This window comes from Thunnus thynnus, chromosome 3 (genome assembly GCF_963924715.1).
Source record: "Thunnus thynnus chromosome 3, fThuThy2.1, whole genome shotgun sequence".
Lineage (NCBI taxonomy): Eukaryota > Metazoa > Chordata > Actinopteri > Scombriformes > Scombridae > Thunnus > Thunnus thynnus.
Window position 1 is genome coordinate 15301524 of NC_089519.1, and position 22392 is coordinate 15323915.

The 22392-nt window shown below is 39.1% G+C and overlaps 1 protein-coding gene across 1 annotated transcript; it reads right to left on the bottom strand.

Moving 5' to 3' along the window:
- Window positions 1–283: 283 nt before the first annotated feature.
- Window positions 284–21490, bottom strand: hpgd (15-hydroxyprostaglandin dehydrogenase). Its single transcript, XM_067584441.1, has 7 exons — window positions 20461–21490; window positions 19439–19562; window positions 16885–16991; window positions 12948–13044; window positions 6350–6426; window positions 6062–6225; window positions 284–1830 (listed from the first exon to the last, which is right to left on the bottom strand). The coding sequence occupies exons 1-7, from the start codon at window positions 20551–20553 to the stop codon at window positions 1707–1709; spliced, it is 786 nt and encodes a 261-aa protein (XP_067440542.1). The 5' UTR covers window positions 20554–21490; the 3' UTR covers window positions 284–1706.
- Between the last annotated feature and the right edge of the window lie 902 nt (window positions 21491–22392).

A 22392-nucleotide genomic window follows, 5' to 3' on the forward strand; every position in this document is an offset into this window, starting at 1 on the left:
CAGCAGTGTGTGTTTGAGTGTGTGTGTGAGAAGCAGGTTGACTTTTACACTCTCTGAGTGAGGACATGTGTAGGGCTGCTGGTTGACATTTTTATTTGAATAATGCTGCTCTTGATTGATATAGAGGGTACAGTAGTATAAAATACAAACCTGCTATAGGTTGGTGCCAAAGATGAAGGAAAAACAAAAGAAGATGAGAATGTTATGTAAAAATCCAACTTAAAAATCATACTAATATTTGGATTGGACAATTAAAATTGGACCACAGCAGCACAATAAATAACAGGTTTTTGATGCTTCTTTATTCATGTGCATACAACCCACGTAGCACAATGAGCTGATTTCACATTTCTAATAATAAACACATCATTTTTGTTATGCTGTATACCAAACTTCCACTGCTGAATCATCAAGATTTAGCATATTCTTTGAATAGAATGTCAGAACTAAAACCATGACCCTGCAGATCTGACAGAGACAGTCACCAATATTCAAATTAACTTCTATTCTCTACACTACTAACTTTTCATATGTATAAACTGTAGATTTTTTTCTTAACTAAATTCCATCCTTATACTTATTTAAACATGTTGAATTAAAAATATAAATTAACAAACTGATTACCTCTGTTAACATTTTTACAATTTAGCATGCCTTGTAGGTAACAAATCTGTTAGCAATATAGGTAACTGCCCTCTCTCCTAGGAATTACATTTATATATTACTACTTTTGCAACAGCCAATTTGTTTGTTAGAGCGACATAATGTCTCCTGAATAGTTTTTCAAAATCAACACAAAAAGGAAATATTAACTAACAAAGTTTTCTACCAAGATCAGACTGCAAATCCTTCTCTCTGCTGTCATTGTCCTGTCTTTGTACACACTCCATCCACCCCAACCACCTCCCTACAACTTCTGTGCCATCCAACAACCAGTCTGCTACACTGCATCACACCCAAATATCCCTGTCTTGTAGGTCTCCCTAAGACCCTCTGACCTTTCCTCTAGCACTACCTTTAGACCAAAAAATATCAACTTCTAACAGACAGTTAAAACTGAGCACCTTCAACCTTCCCAGAAATTCAACCTCTTTCATTTGGACACTCAGTGAGCTTTTCTCTGGCAGTACTCTGATATGATACCCGTGTTATTCCCTTCAACACTTGCAAGAGTGCTCATGGAACAGTCTTGTTACTAAAAGATCAATAAATAAAAGTCCCATATCACTCATATCAAACTATCCCACAGGATTTTTAAAATTTTTTGTATAAACCATATCAACTAGCTGTTAAATAACGATTACAGTTCTTATAATAACACTGTTTAATCAAAGAAGCTGCATAATCAGTCGTGTCTGAGGTGGGTGACACTGACTGTCAGATATTTACTGACACTATACTGAAAAACACATTTATAATTTTGGTTTGCCAGTGGTTAATATCTTGGCTGGCAGTGAAAACATTGGATGTTTTCTAATAGCAATGATGATCAGGATCATATTATTAGCATAATTAGGCTGTTACAATTTGGTGAATATACATGATCAGGTGTTGTTCAGGTCAGTTTTTCCAGTAAGATCCGTTGCTCTGATGCAGTTCTGATATGAATTCCAGCAGCCAGATGTTGTCCTGAACCAGTCTCTGGTGTGTTGTGGTCAGACAGGTTAAAGCACTGCATAGTCCTCCTCAGTTCAGCATTTTGAAGCTCAAGCAGACATGGGTTCATAGGTGTGGAAGTGGATTCCTTTGGAGCAGGTAATCTTCATCACTGCTCCGTTCAGATTGGTGTCCATGATCAACCTCATCATGCCCTCTGCTATCAGTGATGGCCTGGAGATAAACACAGAGGCAGGTCACAGGGAGGAGAGGGAGGCCACAGCAGGAAAAGGGCTATTACATGAGATTACATGTGATGTAAAACCATTTCAAAGGCTACACACACACACACACACACACACACACACACACACACACACACACACACACACACGCACACACACAAAGGTACACACACAAACATGGAAACAGGCTCCAATAATTAGTTATTTCCTATCCTAACAATACAACATAAACCTGCTGTACTGCCATTATTTAAAATCAAAATGTGTGTGTTTGTGTGTGTGTGTGTGTGTACGTGTGTGTGTTCAGGAAGTCATTTGGCCTCAACTTCCTCTGACACTAATGTGAGTCCCTCCTGCTGTTTGTCTCTGAGTTGCACAACTCAAGCTTTTAAAAGTACATTCATTTAGGTCTCTCAGAGCCATAGTACACACAGCTTGGTCACTTCATCTTTTGAATGTCTGAAAATACAAGACAGGCACAGTATATCTGTACTTATCAGAACTGTTCCAAATAAACACCTGTCAAGTTTCTTGAAAGCAGAGCATTGTTCCACAGCCAAGTCAGAATAGAGACAGTAAAAGGCCAGAGAGGAGTGGCACTGAGTGTTTTCAAGACCACATATGTTTCGTGTTTGTAAAAAGCAAAACAGAAAATCAATAACAGAACAAATCAGCAGATCTGACATCCTGAGTAGAAAGAGCAATTTGTTAGCACATTAGTAGATACAGTTCAACAGTTTGTTGGACGTCCTCTGTCTGACACGTCTTGGCAGTAGAATTTTGATCTCAGACTTTGTTGATGATTTACTTTGCCAAGTCATTGCACCTACTAGTGAAGCATTAATCCATCTGATATTTCAGATTATTTGTAGTCACATAACACAGTCCACATTGTAATACAATAAGGAGCTACAGGTGTCTCACAAGCACAGGACATGTGGTATATTGTGAAACGTTTCTGTTGTGTAGCTTACTGTTCTTGAGTTACTGTGTTAAACAGGTGTGTCTACAGACAGACAGACATGGTATCCTGCACACTGTGCTGCCACAACATAAAAACTCTACATGTAAAATATACCAGAAATATATGTCATAAGTTATATATAGTTAAGAATCTGATTTCATGTGTTTATTAATCTTATATCATGGTATAATTTACATTCAGTCATATTTAGGTAATTTGCTCAAATTATTTTGTGATTTTTGTAAAAATCTTTGGACACCCTAATTGTTTTATTAAAATTATCAAAAAGCTTCATTAAGCCTTTATGATCAAAGTCCTGCAAAACTAATGACATTCCCATCAGCCTCAGCTGTGTTTAGTGCTTATTAGCAAATGTCAAGATGGAACTAAGATGGTAAGTGTCCCAATTCAGGGGCTGCATCCTTCAAAGGACGCAGTCTATAAAGGTGTGTCCTTCATAGACTGTGAAGGCTGAACCGAGCGTAGTTAAATGAGACGGTCTGGTTTACGGAGGATTTCCTATTTGTGTCACCAGCTGTTCCCTCCCTTTTTCTTGCGTTCCAAAGCGCAACTCCTCTCACCTAGCAACCTTGACTGCTACAGTTGGCAATCAGGACACAGCTAGTAGAAATGTAGCCAGATATTGTAAGTATATATATATATATATATTTTTGTTTTAGCATTTATTAGAGGAAATGGAGATGCTTCACTGCCATGTGTGATGTATCCCAGGCTGAGAGAGGACCATGGCCAAGTAGATTAAGATCAGTTAAGCTGTGTACTTTTAGCCAATAGTAATGTTAAAATTAACTAGTTAACAACAGTTAGTTAACATAGTTTATATGGCTAATGTCATTTGAATTTGACAATATAATTTCATATTTAAAATAACGCTACCTTACTTTAATAACTAACCTTACTTTAATATTTAAAAAATGGTCTTGTTATTAATCAGCTAAAACAGGTTGAGTAGATAGATAGCTAGATAGCTAGATAGAGAGATTGATAGACACACACTTAATATCTAGCTATAGCTTATTTAACAGTTTTTCTTCTTCTGCTTTCCCTAAACCAGCCCAGACCCTGTACTGACACGGAGACATTAGAGCCAGTGGTAAATTACCAAATAGCTGTACAGATCAGTTCATCAGATCATGTTCTCCCTAGGACGACGACAGATGTTGACTGGCCAGTCATTTCAGGAGTTGGGCTGCTAGCAGCTGAGATGATGCTGGTCTCATGCAGCCAGTGACTCCTCACATCTCCAAAAATGTTGGAGCAAATTTCCAAACAGGCATTATTTGGATAAACTGACTACATATTGGGAATCTAAATGGTTACTTTCTCGTATGAAGAAGATATTAAAACCTAATAAAGTTTCAAAATAATGGTCCTATATTGAAAATTACAACAGCTTTTAGTCTGGCTCAAAATATCCACCATCGCTGCCAGTTGGTGTGAAATGCATTCCAGTGTTTCCCCTAGGTTGACTGCTTTGGGGCGGTGGCTGGGGTGCTGAGCAAAACCTGGGAGAGACTCAGCAGTCAGACATTTCTCTGTTCTCTGTTTAGGAGTGGCAGAGATTGACACTAAAATGAGAATAGCTGGTCCACCTTAAAGGTCAGTCCACCTTAAGTGAGCCTGGTCAGGTTAGGCTAACCCATTGTTGCTAACCTCGGGGCTAACCAAGCAGGTAGGTCCAGGTCTGAAAAGTGAAGCCAATGTGGAAGTGATTTAAACCTGCATTCTCTCTAATGGCCACTCCACTGGCTCCAAAAAGAAATCCAATTGTATAGAAGTCTGGGAAATGACCCTACTTCTCACTTGATTTATTACTTCAGTAAGCACTTTCCCAATGAAACTATGGTCTCAATCAATAGTTTAATAATTATTGATTTAATAATTAATAGTTTTATAATTTTGTTTTGATGGTTTTAAGCCTGTTTTTTGCTATCAAAAATTAGCATAAGCATTAGCATCATCACAGTTAACCATAGACTGTAAATGCACCATTCTAACAAAGCTAGCAGCTAGCGTTAGGGTCAGCTCCACTCGTTCAAATATGGTCACTTCTGGCAAATGCAAACTCGAGTCTTCAAAACAGGAATCCACAAACCAATGGGTGACATCGTGGTGGCTACGTCCATTTTTTTTTTTTTTTACAGTCTATGGGGCTAACCACCTTCACTTTTCCAGCAGTTGGAGAAACAACAGACAAGACTTACCTTGGTATTGAGAATCTGCAGCATTTATTAACTGACACACTGTAGTCTGTACTGCACATTTACTGCCAGACTGACAACTTACTGCTAACCTTTTCCCCAGCTGAGCTTGCATTCATCATCACTTTTCTGCCACTTGCTACATGCACACATTTCGCACTGCCCTATTCCTTGAAGCAGCTACGCTACTCTACTTTTATAACAGTACCTTTCATGTAGCTGTCCTTTGAAGAATGAGGAGGATCCTGAGATTTCATGCATTAGTTGATGACTCACAACAATTCCATGATAATGTAGGGTGTTATCATGATCGAATAGTGTGTGAGTGAAAATCATTAGTAGCCCATTGATATTAATGATCATGTGAAATTTTAGCAGTGGCTCTCATAATTCACACTGCATTCTGGGATACTTGGCTGTCCCAAAGGACCAGACGTTGGATCCTGCAAAGTTGGAAAAAGAAAGCCGCATTTCTCTGCCACATTTGAAGGAGCCTTCAAAATGGGACAGCCTTGTTGCGCCAAAGTGATGCATTCGGTCTTCAAATGCAGCCTTTGAAGGATGCGACTCCTGAACTGGGACACAGCTATGGTAAACCTTCTAAACATCAGCATGTTAGCATTGTCATTGTGAACCTGTTAGCATTTAGCTCAATAGTGCTGCAATGAACTGAATTTAACTGTTTTCACATGTTCTCCATGAGGGAACCGGAGATTAATTCTTTAAATTTATTGGCTATATTATGTTCAATCAGCTGCTCCTGTATCACATGAAATGGGAGCTCACCACCATCAAATATAACTGGATCACTGTATTAATCAATGAAAAAGAGTTTTAAGACTCTTAATTACATAATACAAAGCCTTTGTCTCAGTAAAAATTGTGCATTTGTTTTCAGTGATCTCACCAATAAAGTCAGTGTGTTATCTCATGCCAGATGGAATAATCCCATTGCAAGACAAGGAATGATTTAAACACAGGACTGAGTGAGTATCAATGTGTTTGTGTTTGTTCTAGTGTTTGAGTGAACTCACTTTAAAACTCCAAACTTGTTCATGCTGCGCTTGAAGTCATCCTTGAACTTGACAAACTTTCCCATGTTGTCCTCGTGTTCCACTGAGTGCAGTAGAGGAGTGTCGACGAAGGCCGGACACAGGACGTTGATACGAACACCATAGTCACCCTGAGAGGACGCGTCCTGCAAGAACAAGAGAGTGATCTCCCATCCTAAAAAATACTAATGTTGACACTTCATTATTTAGTTTGTGTAAGAATTTAATAAATCACAGTGAAATTTAATAACTATAATGTATGCTTCTTACCGCCATAGCTCTAGTGAAGCCAATGACTCCATGTTTAGTAGCAGTGTAGACAGGCTGATGAGGGGAATGCATGAAGGCTGAAATATAAAGAACAAGAGGAGACAAGAGGACAAACATGTTACTGACACCAACGCAGAATCTCACAAGAAACTGCTTGAGGTCAAAGAACAGCCAATGTCCGAAAATAAATGAATTCCACTCTTTGTCGTATATACAATGTTTTTATTCTGTGAAGATTTCTGTCAGCCATATTTTGCTCCTAGTTTGAGCTTAACCTTTAACCTGCTGTAAGCCTTAAACATGTAGAGTGTTTGAGAAGATCAACAGGGCTTTCTTTCGGGTGTTCCTAAACACAGCTGCATCTGCGTCTGAACACCAGCTTCTCAGCTTCTTAGAGTGTCAGTTGATCCAGGTTTAGTGAGATAAGGCTCAGTTCATATTTCCCACAGCTTCATCAGAGCATCATCATCAATCTAAAATCGTGTTTTTCATTCATAAAATTAATTACAAGTGATGCACAGTGCTTTAAAATAAACCATTTTCTGCAGATGTTTTTTTAATGTCTGTTTATGTTTTCTGCTTTCAAATAATCTCCATGTCCCTTATTCAATTAATAACTTCAATATTCATAAAGTGTAACATTGCAACAATCTTGACCTCAAATCACACTCCTCTCCCTCTGGCTCATTCACGCAGATCCTCAGCAGTTCATTCTCTCTGTAGTCTAAGAGGCTAATCAGCTGCTTTTGATTATTGTCATGGCTGAGAGCCGCCACTCACAGCAGGCAGGTTATGGCAAGCACCCGCTAGATGACAGGGCAGCCAATTTGGCCTCCAGGGTGAGTTTTCAGGAGTTGAATTCCTCACAAGCTTCACAGAGAAAAAAAAAAGTGTTGTGTGAATGAGTTAAGTTCCTTCAGGAAAAGTAGCATCTTCTGGCCAGGTTGTGAGATCAAAGAGTGTGATGGTTGCTTTTACTTTATTACACCTGTTTCAAGGTGTATATGAACACATGGGCTGAAATATAGGACCATACACAAAGACAAACATGACAGAAATAGTGGAAACCTAATAACATGAATTGCAAGGAGCAAAATATGATACTATGAAAATATGCAGTTTCCAAATTAAAAAAAAAAATGCAACTACAACTTGCACCTACAGTTAGAGCATACTGTTAACAACATAGCTAAAACTTCAGACGGTTTAAGGTAAGAACATTCGACAGCTGATGTTATAAAAGCAGTCAGCTGAATCCCTGCAAAGACAAACACGACTATAAACTGAATCACTCTCATGTGGGCTGAATCCACTTCCAAAAGAATCTGATAATGACATCATTCAAAACACAAGTATACACACAAACACTTGCATTGAGCAGCACACGTACACATCAACAAACACACATACACACACATTCTTCCCCCCCCCCAAAACAATATGCTTGACCATGTTTGGACAAGTCTGTTGTGGGAATGGCATGTACTCACACACACACACACACACACACACACACACACACACACACACACACTGATGTTATCACAAGTGAGATAAGTGAAAAATGATTACCATATGTCTGCTGTTACTTGAGGCAGAACTGTCCTAGATCTGCAAGATGTTGTGTCCGACTGTAAGAACCAACAACATCTCCTAGAATTTCATTAAACAACACGCAGCTCTAAAGCAAGAATATATTATATGACAACCTTATTTTAGATGTGAACTAATAGTGAAATTCCATTCAAAACACACAACAGCAAAAATTCCTGCAAAAAAGAAAAAAAAATTATATATACAAGAGTTTTTTTCGGCTTCATTCCTGACGTGCTGCATAAAGGTCATTTTAAGTCTATGTATCTGTATCTCATGATTAACTGAAACTCTAACCACATTGCGGTAAAACTGGATTGACAGTTGCAAATTGATGCGATCGTCATACAGATAAAAAGGTGAGATATGGAGCAGAGCTCTACCTCAGGCGTTGTTACCTTTAGTGTGTTATTGATAGCTCAGTAATCTGCTAGTAAGGGTTGACAGAACGGCTACTTGAGCAGTGCAGTTTCATGAAAAATCTGCCCATTGACTGGACTTTTTAATATGAATTTCTGAGTAAATCACTTAAAGTGAGGGAGAAAAAGGATGGCTGTATAGAAATAAAAGTGGTTTGGTGAACATGATTTAGTTTAGGATGTAGTAACTCCATTGTTAGCATTTTGGGAAGCTCTGCAACAGATGAGTTTTTTCAAATTAGAAGTGCTGTCACATTTATTACTATATGTTTTACTGTTAAAGGTGTAACATTGGCCAAACAAACATGTAACTAATTAAAAGCTTGCTGGCATCACTACATTAGCATGTTTCTCCCTCTGTCATCCATACACACACACACACACACACACACAAACACAGTATATGTATTGTATATAGTGCATATATCAGTTGTATTGATGCTCTGTCAGCATTCAGCACAAAGAAACTTTTCCTGTCAGGTTGAATGTGTATTTTCAGTGCACTGGAGGCTAACATTTGTGTAAATTGCATTTTGGACCAGGATTGGCTTCCAAACTAGTTGTGATGTCACAAATCATGCTAATAGGCCTACCCCGTAAATTTCAAATTTTCAGTGAGCACAGAGGAACTTTCTGTCTTCAGCAGATGAAGTTGAAAACAAACTCTGCACATACATCATTCTGTACAGTGAGTCTCAAACATTCAATTGTAGGAACAAGAAGAAAAAAACATTTTTGAGTGGAGGGGGACTTTAACAACTAATTGCTAAATATAATGGAGTATTAACCATCTAAAGAGCCAGATGTTTCCCTCAGGAGTTGGTGGACACCAAAACAGAGCTAAAAGGAGAGTGAATATTGGACTATTGGGTGGGTAGTGTACAGCAAGTTTATCAGAGCTGCCAACAGAGGCTGATGAAAGTGGAGAGAATGCAGAGTTGTTTAATAAAACTCTCTGGGGGTTTGTCACTATGAGCAATGTCTTGCGGAGTTCACCTTAATTCTCTAGGCTTATGGTTGGGCAGGCCCCAGGTCAGACATTAAAAGACAACTAACAGGAAGTTATATCCAGGCAGTATTAACTGAATGTGTTGACAGATGCTCAAAAACATAAACGGTGGTTGTGGTGGTACATCTTATGATGTTCTGCCAGTCAGTGAGTGTCAGAGATAAGAACACTTTGGCTGGCCTGACCGCAGACAGATGAGGCTTCATCTTGCTTTTCTGAGCTGCAAACAGCTCACTTGATCACATTCAGGAGGAACAGCCTCCACATATGTATATAGAGACAGAGAGCAACACATCATACTCTGAAAACCACGCCCACCAGAGAGGAAAACAATTGAATATGCAACCAAGAGCTGAAATGCGAAGAAAATGTCTGTAGCTAGCTAAAAACATTACATTTCAGCATGTCAAAGGATTATTTAGTACCCTATGTTTACCAGAGAGGATAAGGTAGTTTATAGCATATGTTGAAACCCGTTACATTGTATATGCTAAGATGCAATACATGAATGCAAGGGCTGGCATCACGTCTACAGTAGAGATAGCACAACTGTATAGCAAACTCCACCACATCACAGGCTGACATGACACTTAGAGGCAAAGTCACTCTATTATTTTGTCACAATTGACAAATATTGTTACTTTGTCTACAGTAGCAGCACCTCAGCTGTTTGTTGGAGGATCTTTGACCCCCGACCAACACCTGCATGGCCCCTTCTGCTCCAGACCCAAGGCCTCTCAGGGGAACAACAGCAAGAAAAAGGAAGAATGATACTTGTAGGAAGAAGGTTTCAGAGAGAAGCTAACTTTGGATCCTAGATAGTCCCAAGAGGGTCCAACTGCAGCACCTCAGACCTCCCTCTTCAGACCCCTCAGACCTCTCTTCTCAGACCCCTCAGACCTCTCTCCTCAGGCCCCTCTCATGCAGATATTATCACCCCCTGCTGGTTGGAGGATGTATTGCATTTTCTTTCAGAAGTCAATTGCCAGGTCATAGTTCACAAAATATAATTATATGAAAACTACATATTATAAATCTAATTATAAATATAGAAGACTATATATACTGTATTATGTATTACAAATATTAACATACATAATATTAGTTATTAAAATAATTATTGATGTGCAAAAACAAATACCCATGTATTTATATCATTAATATATTAATATGAATGAGTGACTTTTCAATCAAAGCAGCAATAATAAATAATATTGCAATATGTGATGACATAAAAGTAGTATTAGACTAACGTTACTTATACGTGTAGTCATTTCAGGCTTTGCTGCATTGCTTTGGTGTCTCCCACAAGCTTGAAGCACGGCCAAAAAAGCAGTGGCAGCTGGCAGTGCAGTAGTGCCGAAAGTTGAAACAAACTTTTAAATTAGGCCTTGTAGATCTTATATAAATGAAAATTCAGTGACTGGATTGCTTTTGCCTCAAATTTGTTCAGAAACAGATTTTGGTAGGCTGCTAAGGTGAAATAAGTGAACGTTTATGTACTTCATACAACGGAACACTACGACTCATGCTCAAATCCTACTGGCTCACAATCCTGGGGCCTCAGGAGGGAGGTCTGTAATTGGACCCTTTTCCAGGTCACAGTGGTAATGTTACTTGGTAAGGAGCGAGTGGGAGTCACAACAGTATAATGAGGCTTTGTGTCTAAGGAAACAGGAACAAGCTAATAACTCTCTTATCTACTCATCTAGTAGGTGTGGTGATTGATTGTTTAAATTAAGAATGGCATGTTAACCTTTCATGAGGGGAAAAAAACTACAGTAGTGACATTTCCAGAATAAATATAGAGCCCGTGAAGGTCACACCACAAGGTGATATTGACTTTAAAATGGTTACAACAATGACTGTAATCACATTGTGACATATATCACATAGTTCCTCAGAGCTGCTGTGGCTCTGCAGGGCTTTGTTTGAGTTCAGAAAAAGGTTAGAGATTTTACAGAGATGGCTTGAAAAGTGTTGGCCCATCAGAGCAACATACAACCATAAAAGAGCAGGAATTACCTTGCAAAATGTATGTGTGTATGTGTGTGTGTGTGTGGGTGCGTATGCGTGTATGTGTGTGAGTGTGTGAGTAACTGTGAAGATTTTGGAGGAGCGTGAGCTTTTCCATGACGGAGACTAAGGTGCAGATTGATCCAGATCCAGTAGTTTCAGTTATAGTGGATGCCTGCCAACCTGTCATGGTTGCTTTTTGTCTAGTGTGTTTCCCAGATAACACACTCTCAAGGAAGATGGGAACTGTTTTCATAAGCTTGGCTTCCAGAGGCTTTGAGAAATTCATCATCTGTGACATTTTGACATAAATAAATCCCCATGTGTCTCTCTTTCAAGAAAGGAGAATATTTGGAGAGTGGTGAGTGTAAATTCCCGAGTCATGTGCTTCAAACTAGAACTGAAATATCACTGAAGTTTCAGGGCCTCTGCAGATATTTAAATCTTACAGATACATTACACAAATTAAATTAGGTGACATAGCGCATGATAGATCATTTTGACATTTGTACAGCTGCTGATACAGAATGCTGGACAGCACAGATGGAGCAAATGAAATTTTCCATTAGTCTCATATCCAACACTATCATTTGAATTGGCATATTTGCATTTTTTCTGAAAAGTGAAATGTGGGCTTTTACGCTGTGATTTGAGACCATTTAAATGGTTAGCATGCAGCAAAGTGCCAGATCTGGACTCTGAGGGAAACAGAAGCATATTTTTCTTCCCACCTTCCAACCAGGTCAATCCTCAAGGTCACTGCACAGTCATGTTTTTCTCCTACAGTTTGTCATCGTCGGAACTCTGTAGTGTTATGTAACCCAAATTTCAGAGAACTCTCCATCCCATCAAAGGGATGTGTGTGTGTGTGTCTGTGTTGCAATGTCATACAGTTAAAGATTCACCTGCTCTGGTTTTGTCACTTCTGCGATGCTGTTCTCAAATAATCTGCAGTAGTGGAGCTTTGGACTATATTACGTGCCCATATCTACAGTATATATGCTGTATAACTGCCTAAAACTAAATCAGTCCTCTATGTGCTATCAAACTACTTGTCAACCTACTTTACAACTAGCAACAAATTCTGTGGAAGTCACAACAAAGGACCATAGACCTTTACAGTGCTGGTAGATTGCAACCTAAATCTGAGAAATATGTAGTAATAAGTGACCAAAATATAATAAATGTACTGAGGAACAATGTTAAATTCTACCTATCCAAGCAGCCAATGTCTCCTATAGTTCTCCTCCTAAAGCACAAGCAAGCATAAGCTAAACTGACCTGATGTTCCCACTACAGTCTGGCAGCAAATATGCTGTGCAGAATATGTTTGCATTGGTATCATTAAATAACCTTTCAAAATGAAATACTGTGTGCCTATATAATATATTGCAAAGTATTTTGTTTATTAGTGGCTGAGAAAGAAATGATTCTCTGATTGAATCTATCTATAAAATACATTTTTGGGAGACATCCAATGGGAGAGAGAGATGGGGGGGGGGGGTTCCAGTTGAATAAATATGTGCATACAAACGTGTGTGTTAGTGTGTTTATGTGTTACCTGCCATAGAGGATACATTGATGATAATGCCTCCTTCTTTGCCATGCTCTTTACTCATGTGTTCCAGTGCCAAGTAGGTCCCCTTTATTACTGAGGTCTATAAAGATAAAGAGACAACAAGGTCACAGTTTAACAAGTGTAGCACACACAAGCAGGAAGTGAAACAGAAAGTGAAGAAACTACTGATCGGTGCGTTTATTTATAGTTCTACATTATTTTTCACTGAGGACATCTGTTGCTGACTTAGACAATACTGCCTGCAAAACAAAGTAAGTTGTAAGTTGGATGAGGTAGAAGAATAATTATTGTACCTAGCACTACACAATATATCTCAAGATGTCTAAACGTTGTGCATGAGCATGCAGTGTTCATTATACTGCACAAGAACCAAGTGTAGGGCAGAATAACAACATACAGCACTGGTGATTTTGCTATTATTAGAGCTATTGTTACAGAGCCAAATGTTTTTTCCTGTAACTCTCAATGTTTATCTAATTGGGAGCCTGAATGTGCTCAGTAAATTTCATGCTCATTTATCCTTTAGATATTGCTATTTTATGCAGAAGTAGACATTTTTGGCTGATTGTGGTTCTAGAGAAAAGGTCCAATGTTCTAGAGAAAATTGCATCATCCTGTGGGGATCACATATATCCACAACAAACCTTATTGTAATAAGGCTTCACAGTGTATCAGACTATATCTGGACCAACTATGACACCAAGAGGGAGCACATACTGTAAAAGAAAACAAAGATGGAATCTCAGATAGATACCTGAGGGACGTACAGCTGATAACGTGTTTTGATGATGAGGAATTTCTTCCTCTAAAAATTGTCAAAGCTTTAACAGAGAGACAGATAAGATGATAACATTTAAAAGGTGTTGCCAACATCAATGCAAACCGAGAATATACAATTTAATGTATTTGTAGAAATGAGGTCTCTGTGAAAAGAACATGTACTGGATTCACAAGTATTTCCACAAAAACTTGGTAAAAATGAAACCTCATTAACTTTAAACAAAATCTCCACAAGCCCAGCACTCTGATCCAGAGGGAGACAGGATTACCCTCCAGTGACAAGGTGCAAGTGACATTATGCTCTGTGAAGGGAAAATACTCAACAGACTTTTTTCTGTTGCAAGTGAAGTGCACAACCTTTAAGCAGCTCTCGCTGTAGTTTGCAGACTTCCTAGAATAGACATATATCAACCACAAGTCACATCGCCTTTTCAGACAGTTCTATGCTGTGACTTATTTGAAGTCTATATTTCAAGAGTGACAAGATCCTAATGGGTGAACAAAGCTGCCCCATTCCAATTTGCCAGTCTTCAGATGTATTAGAAAAATGAAGGGCTTGCTCTTTTGAAGAGAGCAATCCCTGAAATGGAGCACAGTATGTCTTGTAGGCACTCTCCCTTTATGGCTGTTCCAATAGTACAACCTAATAGTAACATAGACTACTCTGGTAGAGAAAAATGTTGATGACTCATTTAGCTTAATGTTTTCACAACTTGTCTGTGTTTCAGTGGTTTATATATAATATTAAATTACTGTGTGAATTTCTCAAACCTAATGCAAACTTATCATTTCATTTCCTAATGCCAATGAAATGGTAGAGTTGGGAGTACAGAATTTCTGTTACTTTCCTCCCATGGATCCTACTACAATAACCCACCCATTTGCACATCACTGTCCTGTGAAAGCCATGCATCTCCAAAACATCAACTTTTCATGACCAACAAAAAATCTGCCCTGTTTCAACATTTGTGACGATGCATTTTATGATAGTTCAATTGGTTTTTAAATTGTTTCTTTCTCAGAAGTGGAATAGTTTTGAGATAGATACATGATTTTCACTGGACAGTGACAATATATTTTATTGTACATTTGGGTCCACAGGTGGCAAATATTCTTGCCCAATGAGAGGAAGAGCAGAGCAGCTAAAGAACTGTGTCATCTTAAGTGACTTTTTTCTGTTGGTTTTTTTTTTTGTTTGTTTGTTTTTGACAGTTGAGTGGTGTGGTTATGAGGGTCCACTGGGAGACCTGCTGGCAGTACCTGTCTGGTGCCTGCTGGCAGTCTCCCAGTATACCCTCATAACCTCAAGTACAACTACATTCCTTAGCAGGAATGTAGTTGTAAGGCTTGTGGCTTGGTATGGTGTCATGAGGGACAGAGGGCCCTGCTGATGTAATGGAGTAGTCTGAATAGACCACTGGCAAGTACTTGTACTTGCCAGTGGTCTGTTCCCCCCTCCAGTCTTAACAGACTTGAAGGGGTGTTGTACACTGGGGTCTTTTAGACACAATGAGGCCTTCCAGTTTAATGGCAGTGGCATCAAATATTATCAGCATAATAAGCTGTTGCACTTTTGCTAGAATTGGTTGTGATGATCAGATCAGATTAACAGGCTAAACATGACATTATTTTAGTGGAGTTTCAGTTTACCACAACATGTATTTACATATTAAAACTAAAAATCTTATATTTCATGAAATTTAAGTAATATGTTTACTCCTTGTGACTTTGTCCTACTTTTGTTTATTTAAAACCATACCATACCATACAGAACATATACTATACTATTGCTTGCCTAAACTCTACTGCGGTTATTCAGCAGTGAGTTTTTGGTATTTACTGATATTATGGTATCATTACAATATTTGGAGTGTCTGATTTGTATATTAGCATATCCTCATGGCTTTTCCTGCAGTTGTTTTTGCTAACTTAGTCTGTGCATCCTTTCCAGTGGATCAATAAATTACACTGGTGGTCAAAGCTGAGCAAGTCAGGAGAATATTCATAATGGGAGATTCAGTACCTGCTTGAGAAAAAATGGCCAATTGTACCAGTGTCTTGCTGACAAAAAACTAGACCTTAGATTTCCATTTTCTGCTGGGAAACTGGGCCAGCTAAAGTATTTTTTATCCCTGGTTCTTTGATGTCAGATGGTATCTGGGTTAGGATCATCTTCCTGCCTCAGGTTTCTATTCGCCTGTGTTTCAAGATGAGGTTGAGGAAACTCAAAACGGACTCATGGAAGCTCCATATCTTTCAAACAAAACAAGATTTGATTGTAACAAAAGCATTGTTTGCTAGTCATCAAATCTTTGGTTGTGATGTCAAGCAAGTGGTCACTTGCTGACTGGCACTGTTAACATACATAAACAGAAAATGGATTAAGTTTCAAAGAAGACTGTAAATGATCTGTATGAAGATTAGTTTTTCATTGCCTAAGTGGCTGTTGGGTTTTGTCCCAGCTGGACAGGAAAATATGGGTCAAATGGCATGAAGAGAGAAATTTTAACTGTGCAAAAAACAGAAATTATTGCCTGAGAGCGAATAGAAAAACTGCTCACAATTAACAACACATTTCAGGACACTGTATAGCAGGCATGAAACCTGGGTGTTATCTATCACTCTGATCCAACTTTGCAGTTGCATGTGAGGAATCTGAGTAAAACAGCATTTTAACATTTAAAAATCATTACATTCTTCGTCTCAGAGAAAGCATTTATTATCTATTACAAGTAAGACTGACCCCTGCAATGTATTCAAATACAATTAAAGATTAAGTTAAGGTTTTTGTAATTTAAGTGATATTGTTTTGTCTGCATATTTGGCAGGCAGGCAGGCACATGCTTGCTTTCAGAAGGCAGACAAGACAGGGAGCTTAAGCTAACAGCCAGGTAAACCTGTTCGCTCCCTAAGGGTGACGTGGTCTTGAGGGTCACTGAGAGCCTCAAACTAAGTAGATACTGATACATGTACAAACAGTCCTACCCACATATGCAATACCCAAATATTCTGAGGATAAAGGGTGTTGTATACTCCACAGATTGTTAAGTCCTCTGAGGCAAATTTGTTATTTTGGGCTTTATATGTAAAACTGACTTGACTAATCTTCATCTGGCCTACTGTCATCTTGTCATCTCACCAGGTTGACTTGTATGGTCTTCTCCCAGTTCTTTTCATTGTTGATGCCGGCGTTGTTGATGACAATATCCAGGCGACCAAACAGGTCCACCGTACTCTGGAAGGTGTCTAAACCACAGAAACAAAAAACCATCAGTGAATGACTTTAGACATTGACACAGGACCTTAAAAGAGTAATCCACTGATTGCACGTACTCATGATGAACAGTTGAAAAAAAAAATCTAAATCAATGCTGCGATTAATTTCACACATTCTTCTTCCTTGTCAAAACCTGGTACCTACATTACCCACATTATTCTGACGTGTTAACCTCAAGTCTTTCTAACTCCACACCCTCAGATTTTTTCATTTTCAAACTTGTAGTCTTCAGCCCCAACCAACACTGACTCAAATGACATCACTTGAGGCAATTAATCAGATTTCACACAGCTCCCAGAAGACTCTATACAGTGGAAACCGCTTATAGTGATCACATCCGTCCGGGTCAAATTGATCAGTATAAGCGGATGATTATTATAAATAAATATAAAATAATATAAATTTGATTGACTGTTTCAAAATACAGTAGAGCTGTTTAAACGCTTGTTTCGCTGCTCCTCTCCTGTCACGATTTCAATGTGCACGCAGCCTCCCAGCCTGAAGCAGATGGGTTATGCGTTGTGTGTTTAGGCTGCGGGGGAGGGGGCCGCAGCGAGAAAGTTGAACCAGAATCAACTTTTGGAGAAACACAACCTGTAACACTGTACAACCCTGCCATGAAGGAAAACAAAAACATTACTAGGAGGAGGGGAGGACATTTCTCTTTGTTTGGTAATGTTAAAAGTAAAGTAAGGCTTTAATGTCATCTTCTCGACTCATTGTAAAAAAGACGAGAGAAAGAGAGAAAGTGAGAGAGAGAGAGAGAAGCAGTGGTCGAGCGAGCTAGAGAGTGGATGAGGAGAGCAAGTGATGGTAGAGAGAAAGCCAGTGAATGAGAGGAAGAAAACGTGTTTCACGGCGGTTACAAATAAACATGCCCACACCCCGCAACTCCACATAACTCTGCGGAGGTGCGCCGCAATGCCTGATAATGGTGCCGCATTCGCTAATTACACATCGTAGGTGTACTATGGGAGTAAGGTAAAAAGAAAATAGAGTAACCGTAGTTTTTCATTTTTCCATTCATTTTTTTCCATATGTTTATGTATGAACACTGTAAGCGGACTACCTGATTACTATAAGTGAATTTATTTAAACAGCATTTGTATAGGAATGATTCTGTCCTGAGCTTTTTGATCAGTATAAGCAGTTTCCACTGTACTACTTTTTCCACATACGCAGTAGTACGCCCCAAGACTTCCTTTAAGGGTACTATAATGAGAAATGCAAACCATCTCCTCATGTGAGCAGACAGATGAGGTTGCATAAACAGCTGAAGGGAGAAACCTGAGGTGGTAAAACCTGCATTTGTCATCACCTGCCGCATTCCACACTTGGATACCCCTCAATTAGAAACAAACATTCCAGCTTTTAACAGGCTCATCTGCTTGACACACATGCCTGCACGTACACACACACACACCCACCCACCTGTGCATGCACACATGAGTCACACACACTGAAGACGCATACAGAAAAACACATATGCTAACATGTAAACAACTGCATGCACAGTGCATGTTTGCAGAGACAGATGCACTATTTCTTCTTACCACAAATGGAGAAAACACACACACACAGACACACACACACACACACACACACATACACACACACACACACACACACACACTAACACACGCACACACATTGTCATCGGCTCCATACAGGCTTACATTGTGTATCTACATCAACAGCAGTACTATCACACATTGGGGAGCAACACCAAACAGCATTCCACAGCCGTTAGCCTGCAGGGATTTACTTTTTCAATGTCACACAATGAAACCTTGTTCCTCTCTCTTGCTCTCTCTAAGACACACTTATTCACTTAAACACACTTTAATTCTCTGCTTCTCTCTTTCTCACCCCGACACGCCTACACACACACACACACACACACACATGCGCACACATTAACACACACACAGTTGTGTTTCCATCATTTTAGAGGACATGAAACAGCAAAGCAACACTGACAGATCTGCAGAAAAGGAGAAGGTAAGTGAGGGGCAATAGAGCAGTGCTGAGTAGTGAGGAAGTATGTTGAACTAAAAACTGAGAAACTGTCAAACAAATAATCATGTGACTACAAGGCAAGACCAGACATGCTTAGATTTATCTGTACTGTTGGTGAGATACATGAGTGACCAGAACCAGCAATTTTGACAAATGTCACAGATACTCTGTTGCCATCTGTTTTGACTGGACCTGCTGCCCTTTCACACCCGCTGAATGAAGCTGTCAGCTCAGAGAGCAGCAACGGTGACTCTCTCTAGGAAAAAGTTTCTAATGCCTGCCAGAAGTAGTCACTAGCTCTTTTTTGAAGTCATCCCCTGATTCATCATGAAGTTTTATTATTGTGTCACTCATCATGTAAGGGATTTAAAAGGTATTTGTCAATAGAAAGGATTACCTCTCAGTGTGTCTCCATTAGACACATCACACTGAATAAAGGTACAGTTGCCCTCTCCAAACTCTGCATCCAGCTCTGCCTTGCACTCTTCACCGCAGGTCTTGTTCAGGTCGACAACAGCCACCTGAAGGACAAAACCTGGTTAGTGAGTGAGTAGTGAGACACACTGCAGTTTGTCTTCATGAAGAGAGACAATATTCTGGCTACTGTGTGCTGCTTACTTCTGATCAGTCACACTTGTCACCACTGTGGTTTGACAAGTGTGACTGATATGTGTGTGTTTCACTGGTGCACCGTTAAAAAATACAAGACTAATGACATGTTAGTCTTAGTGCTGTACCGCAATTAGTCTCATTTCACAAGGTGTGAAGAAAGTTCTCAGACTTGATCTCTTTTAAATGCCTTGCCTTTAAATGCATGCTACCTTCACTGTCTAATTACTGGGTTAAAACACAGTGTGTTTATACTATTATTTTAGACTCATCATCTATCACAAGTTAACACTGGCCCCATTTCTACTCACTGTATATCCTGACCTTAAACACCCTTTAAAAGCAGGAAAACAGTAGTGCTGATACAATCAAGGATCAGTATTAAAATAAATGTGATAATGTAGTACAGAGAAATTGCTTCCAATAAATTGTCATGAAGTTAAAACAAGGACACTACGGCAGCTATGCACTTAAAACAGTGTTGATGTTAAGTCAAAACCATTAAAATTTAATCAATAAAGCCACTGCAGACATGCAGACAGTTCCAGCAAAGTGAAGTCAAAGCAGTGAGGTCAAAACAGGTTATGTCCGAGCAGCAGACGTAACAGTCAGATCAGTTCAATAAGAATTTCAGCTGTTAATGTACAGTTGGAAATGTGTTAAACATGAAAACAAAAGCAGTAAAACCGAAACACTCTAAATCAATCTGAGCACTTTTAATGAAGACATTTGTAAAGTAAGAGAGTAACTGTCAAAGCAGTAAAACTTATGTTAAAGTTATGAAGCTAAAGCAGACCGAGCAGTACTGACCTTGGCTGAGCTCTGCAGTAGTGACTGGACCACAGCTCTCCCAATGCCCTGAGCACCCCCCGTCACCAGAGCCACCTTCCCATTCAGAGCCATGATCTCCTTTCACTTCGTCTTCCTCCTTCCTTCTCTGACACTTTACCTTTCTTTCTCTCTCAGAGTCTCAATTACTCTGAGTTTTCTTCCTCTGTCTTTTTTCTGTCTGCTTCAGTGTATTCATGCACCTATCTGACTGCTTCTCTCTCTGTAACACAATCATAGGTTTTCTCACCCCTGTGTGTGTTTTCACTCTTTCAGCTGGGCTGTGTTTTCCCTCCCTTCTTCCCTCCCTCTCTCTCTCTCTCTCTTTCTCTTTTGCTCTCTCTCCCTGAGCTTATCAGTCTATACAAACACTGCATGTGTGTCAGACAAGAGAGAGAGAGATCGAGTAAAGGCTAAGTAAACTCCGTAGGATAATAATTACAGGTTTTATCCAGCTTCTTGTACCTGCCCTCATGCTCCCTCCTACTTCCTTTATACCTCCTCCCTTCTCTACACTCTTTCACTCCTCTTACTCCTGTTTCATTTACACACCTGGGCTCTTCACACGTCACTGTTTGTATAAAAAAAAAAAAGTATTTCTTGACATGAAAACAATATGCCTTTGACAGCAGCTTTTTAAGGAGCTGTCATACTCACATTCTCCTCTTTACCACATCCACATTACTGTGTGCCCTCTGTGTAATTGCTGTTACACAACGTGCAACGTTGTTCAGCAATACATTACATCAAGTTTCAGGTCTCTGCATGTTGATTTTCACACTGTACTGAAATGAATGGAAACCAGTAGCTGTTAGCCTCAAACAAGTTGCTAAAACATGTAAAAATACCGGTTTGGCCTTCAAAGCAAGCTAGACCTCAGTGACTTCTAGGGAACTTCTGTACGGTCATTCTAATAAAGAAAATACTTTTTACTATTTGGATAGAACAAGTTTTTGTATATAAATAAACCTATTAAATAAACCTAAAAATAAACCTATTTATACTGGGCAGAATATCATATTCATCTTCAGGAAAATCCCTACACTTCCCTCCTTCTCCTTCCTTTACACCCTTCCTTCCTTCTTCTTCATCTGACATCCTTCCTCCAACAAGAACTTGGAGATGAACATGCTCAGCGCTATCACCCCTGCAGGTTTCTGGGTTACCGAGGACCTGAAGTGGGAGACCAACACATGCTCCATAATTAAAGTAACTGCATGATTGTTTGTCCAGCAGTAGTTTATAATAGTTGCCTTTTACATAATAGCTGTATGATTATGTTCCTGTACATTTTATTTGGAGGTATTTTAAAGCACTTTAAAGCAAACTTATGTGAGATTTTAAGAAGAAAAAACATTTTAAAATTCTTTTCACTTTCACATTTTCACATTCAAAAACTTAAATTCAAAAGCAATAAAACACCCTTATCATTGCAATACACCCAGCAGTTTTGCAGATACCAGTCACAGCAAACCCTCTCTTGGTCTGGTATAATCAGTAGCTTTATGGTGGCTAATGTTAGCAAAGTTTTGTTAGATATTCCTGTACAAGCAGAGTCAATTTTCTCAGCATTTATCAAATTGACTGCTTGTTAATCCCCCCCCCCCCCCCCCCCCCCCTTACTGTTGCTATGTCTACCAAGTTTTCCATTCTTGCACGTCACATATGCTGTTTACAATGTAAAATGTGGCAAACACTATACCACTAGAAATTCTTGGTAATTTTTTGAGTAATGGTTCCATGATTTCAGGCGTAGATGAAGCAACTTCTCATTTATAGCCAGCTAACATTGACTTTGCCAGCAGAAATGATTTTAGATTTTATCAGCTGTAACTAGCTGGCTAACAGGTTTTTCTTTTTTCAAGATGACTCACTTTAAAACAAAATGCATGTTACATACATGATTTCCATGTA

What these genes read in the sequence shown, in the direction of transcription:
- hpgd (XM_067584441.1), bottom strand. Translation starts at nt 20,553, where the DNA reads ATGGCTCTGAATGGGAAGGTGGCTCTGGTGACGGGGGGTGCTCAGGGC. An exon ending in TAATGGAGACACACTGAGAG is followed by an intron (nt 16,992 to 19,438) that starts GTAATCCTTTCT and finishes TCTGTGGTTTAG; the next exon opens with ACACCTTCCAGAGTACGGTG. An exon ending in CAATGTATCCTCTATGGCAG is followed by an intron (nt 6,427 to 12,947) that starts GTAACACATAAA and finishes TTTATATTTCAG; the next exon opens with CCTTCATGCATTCCCCTCAT.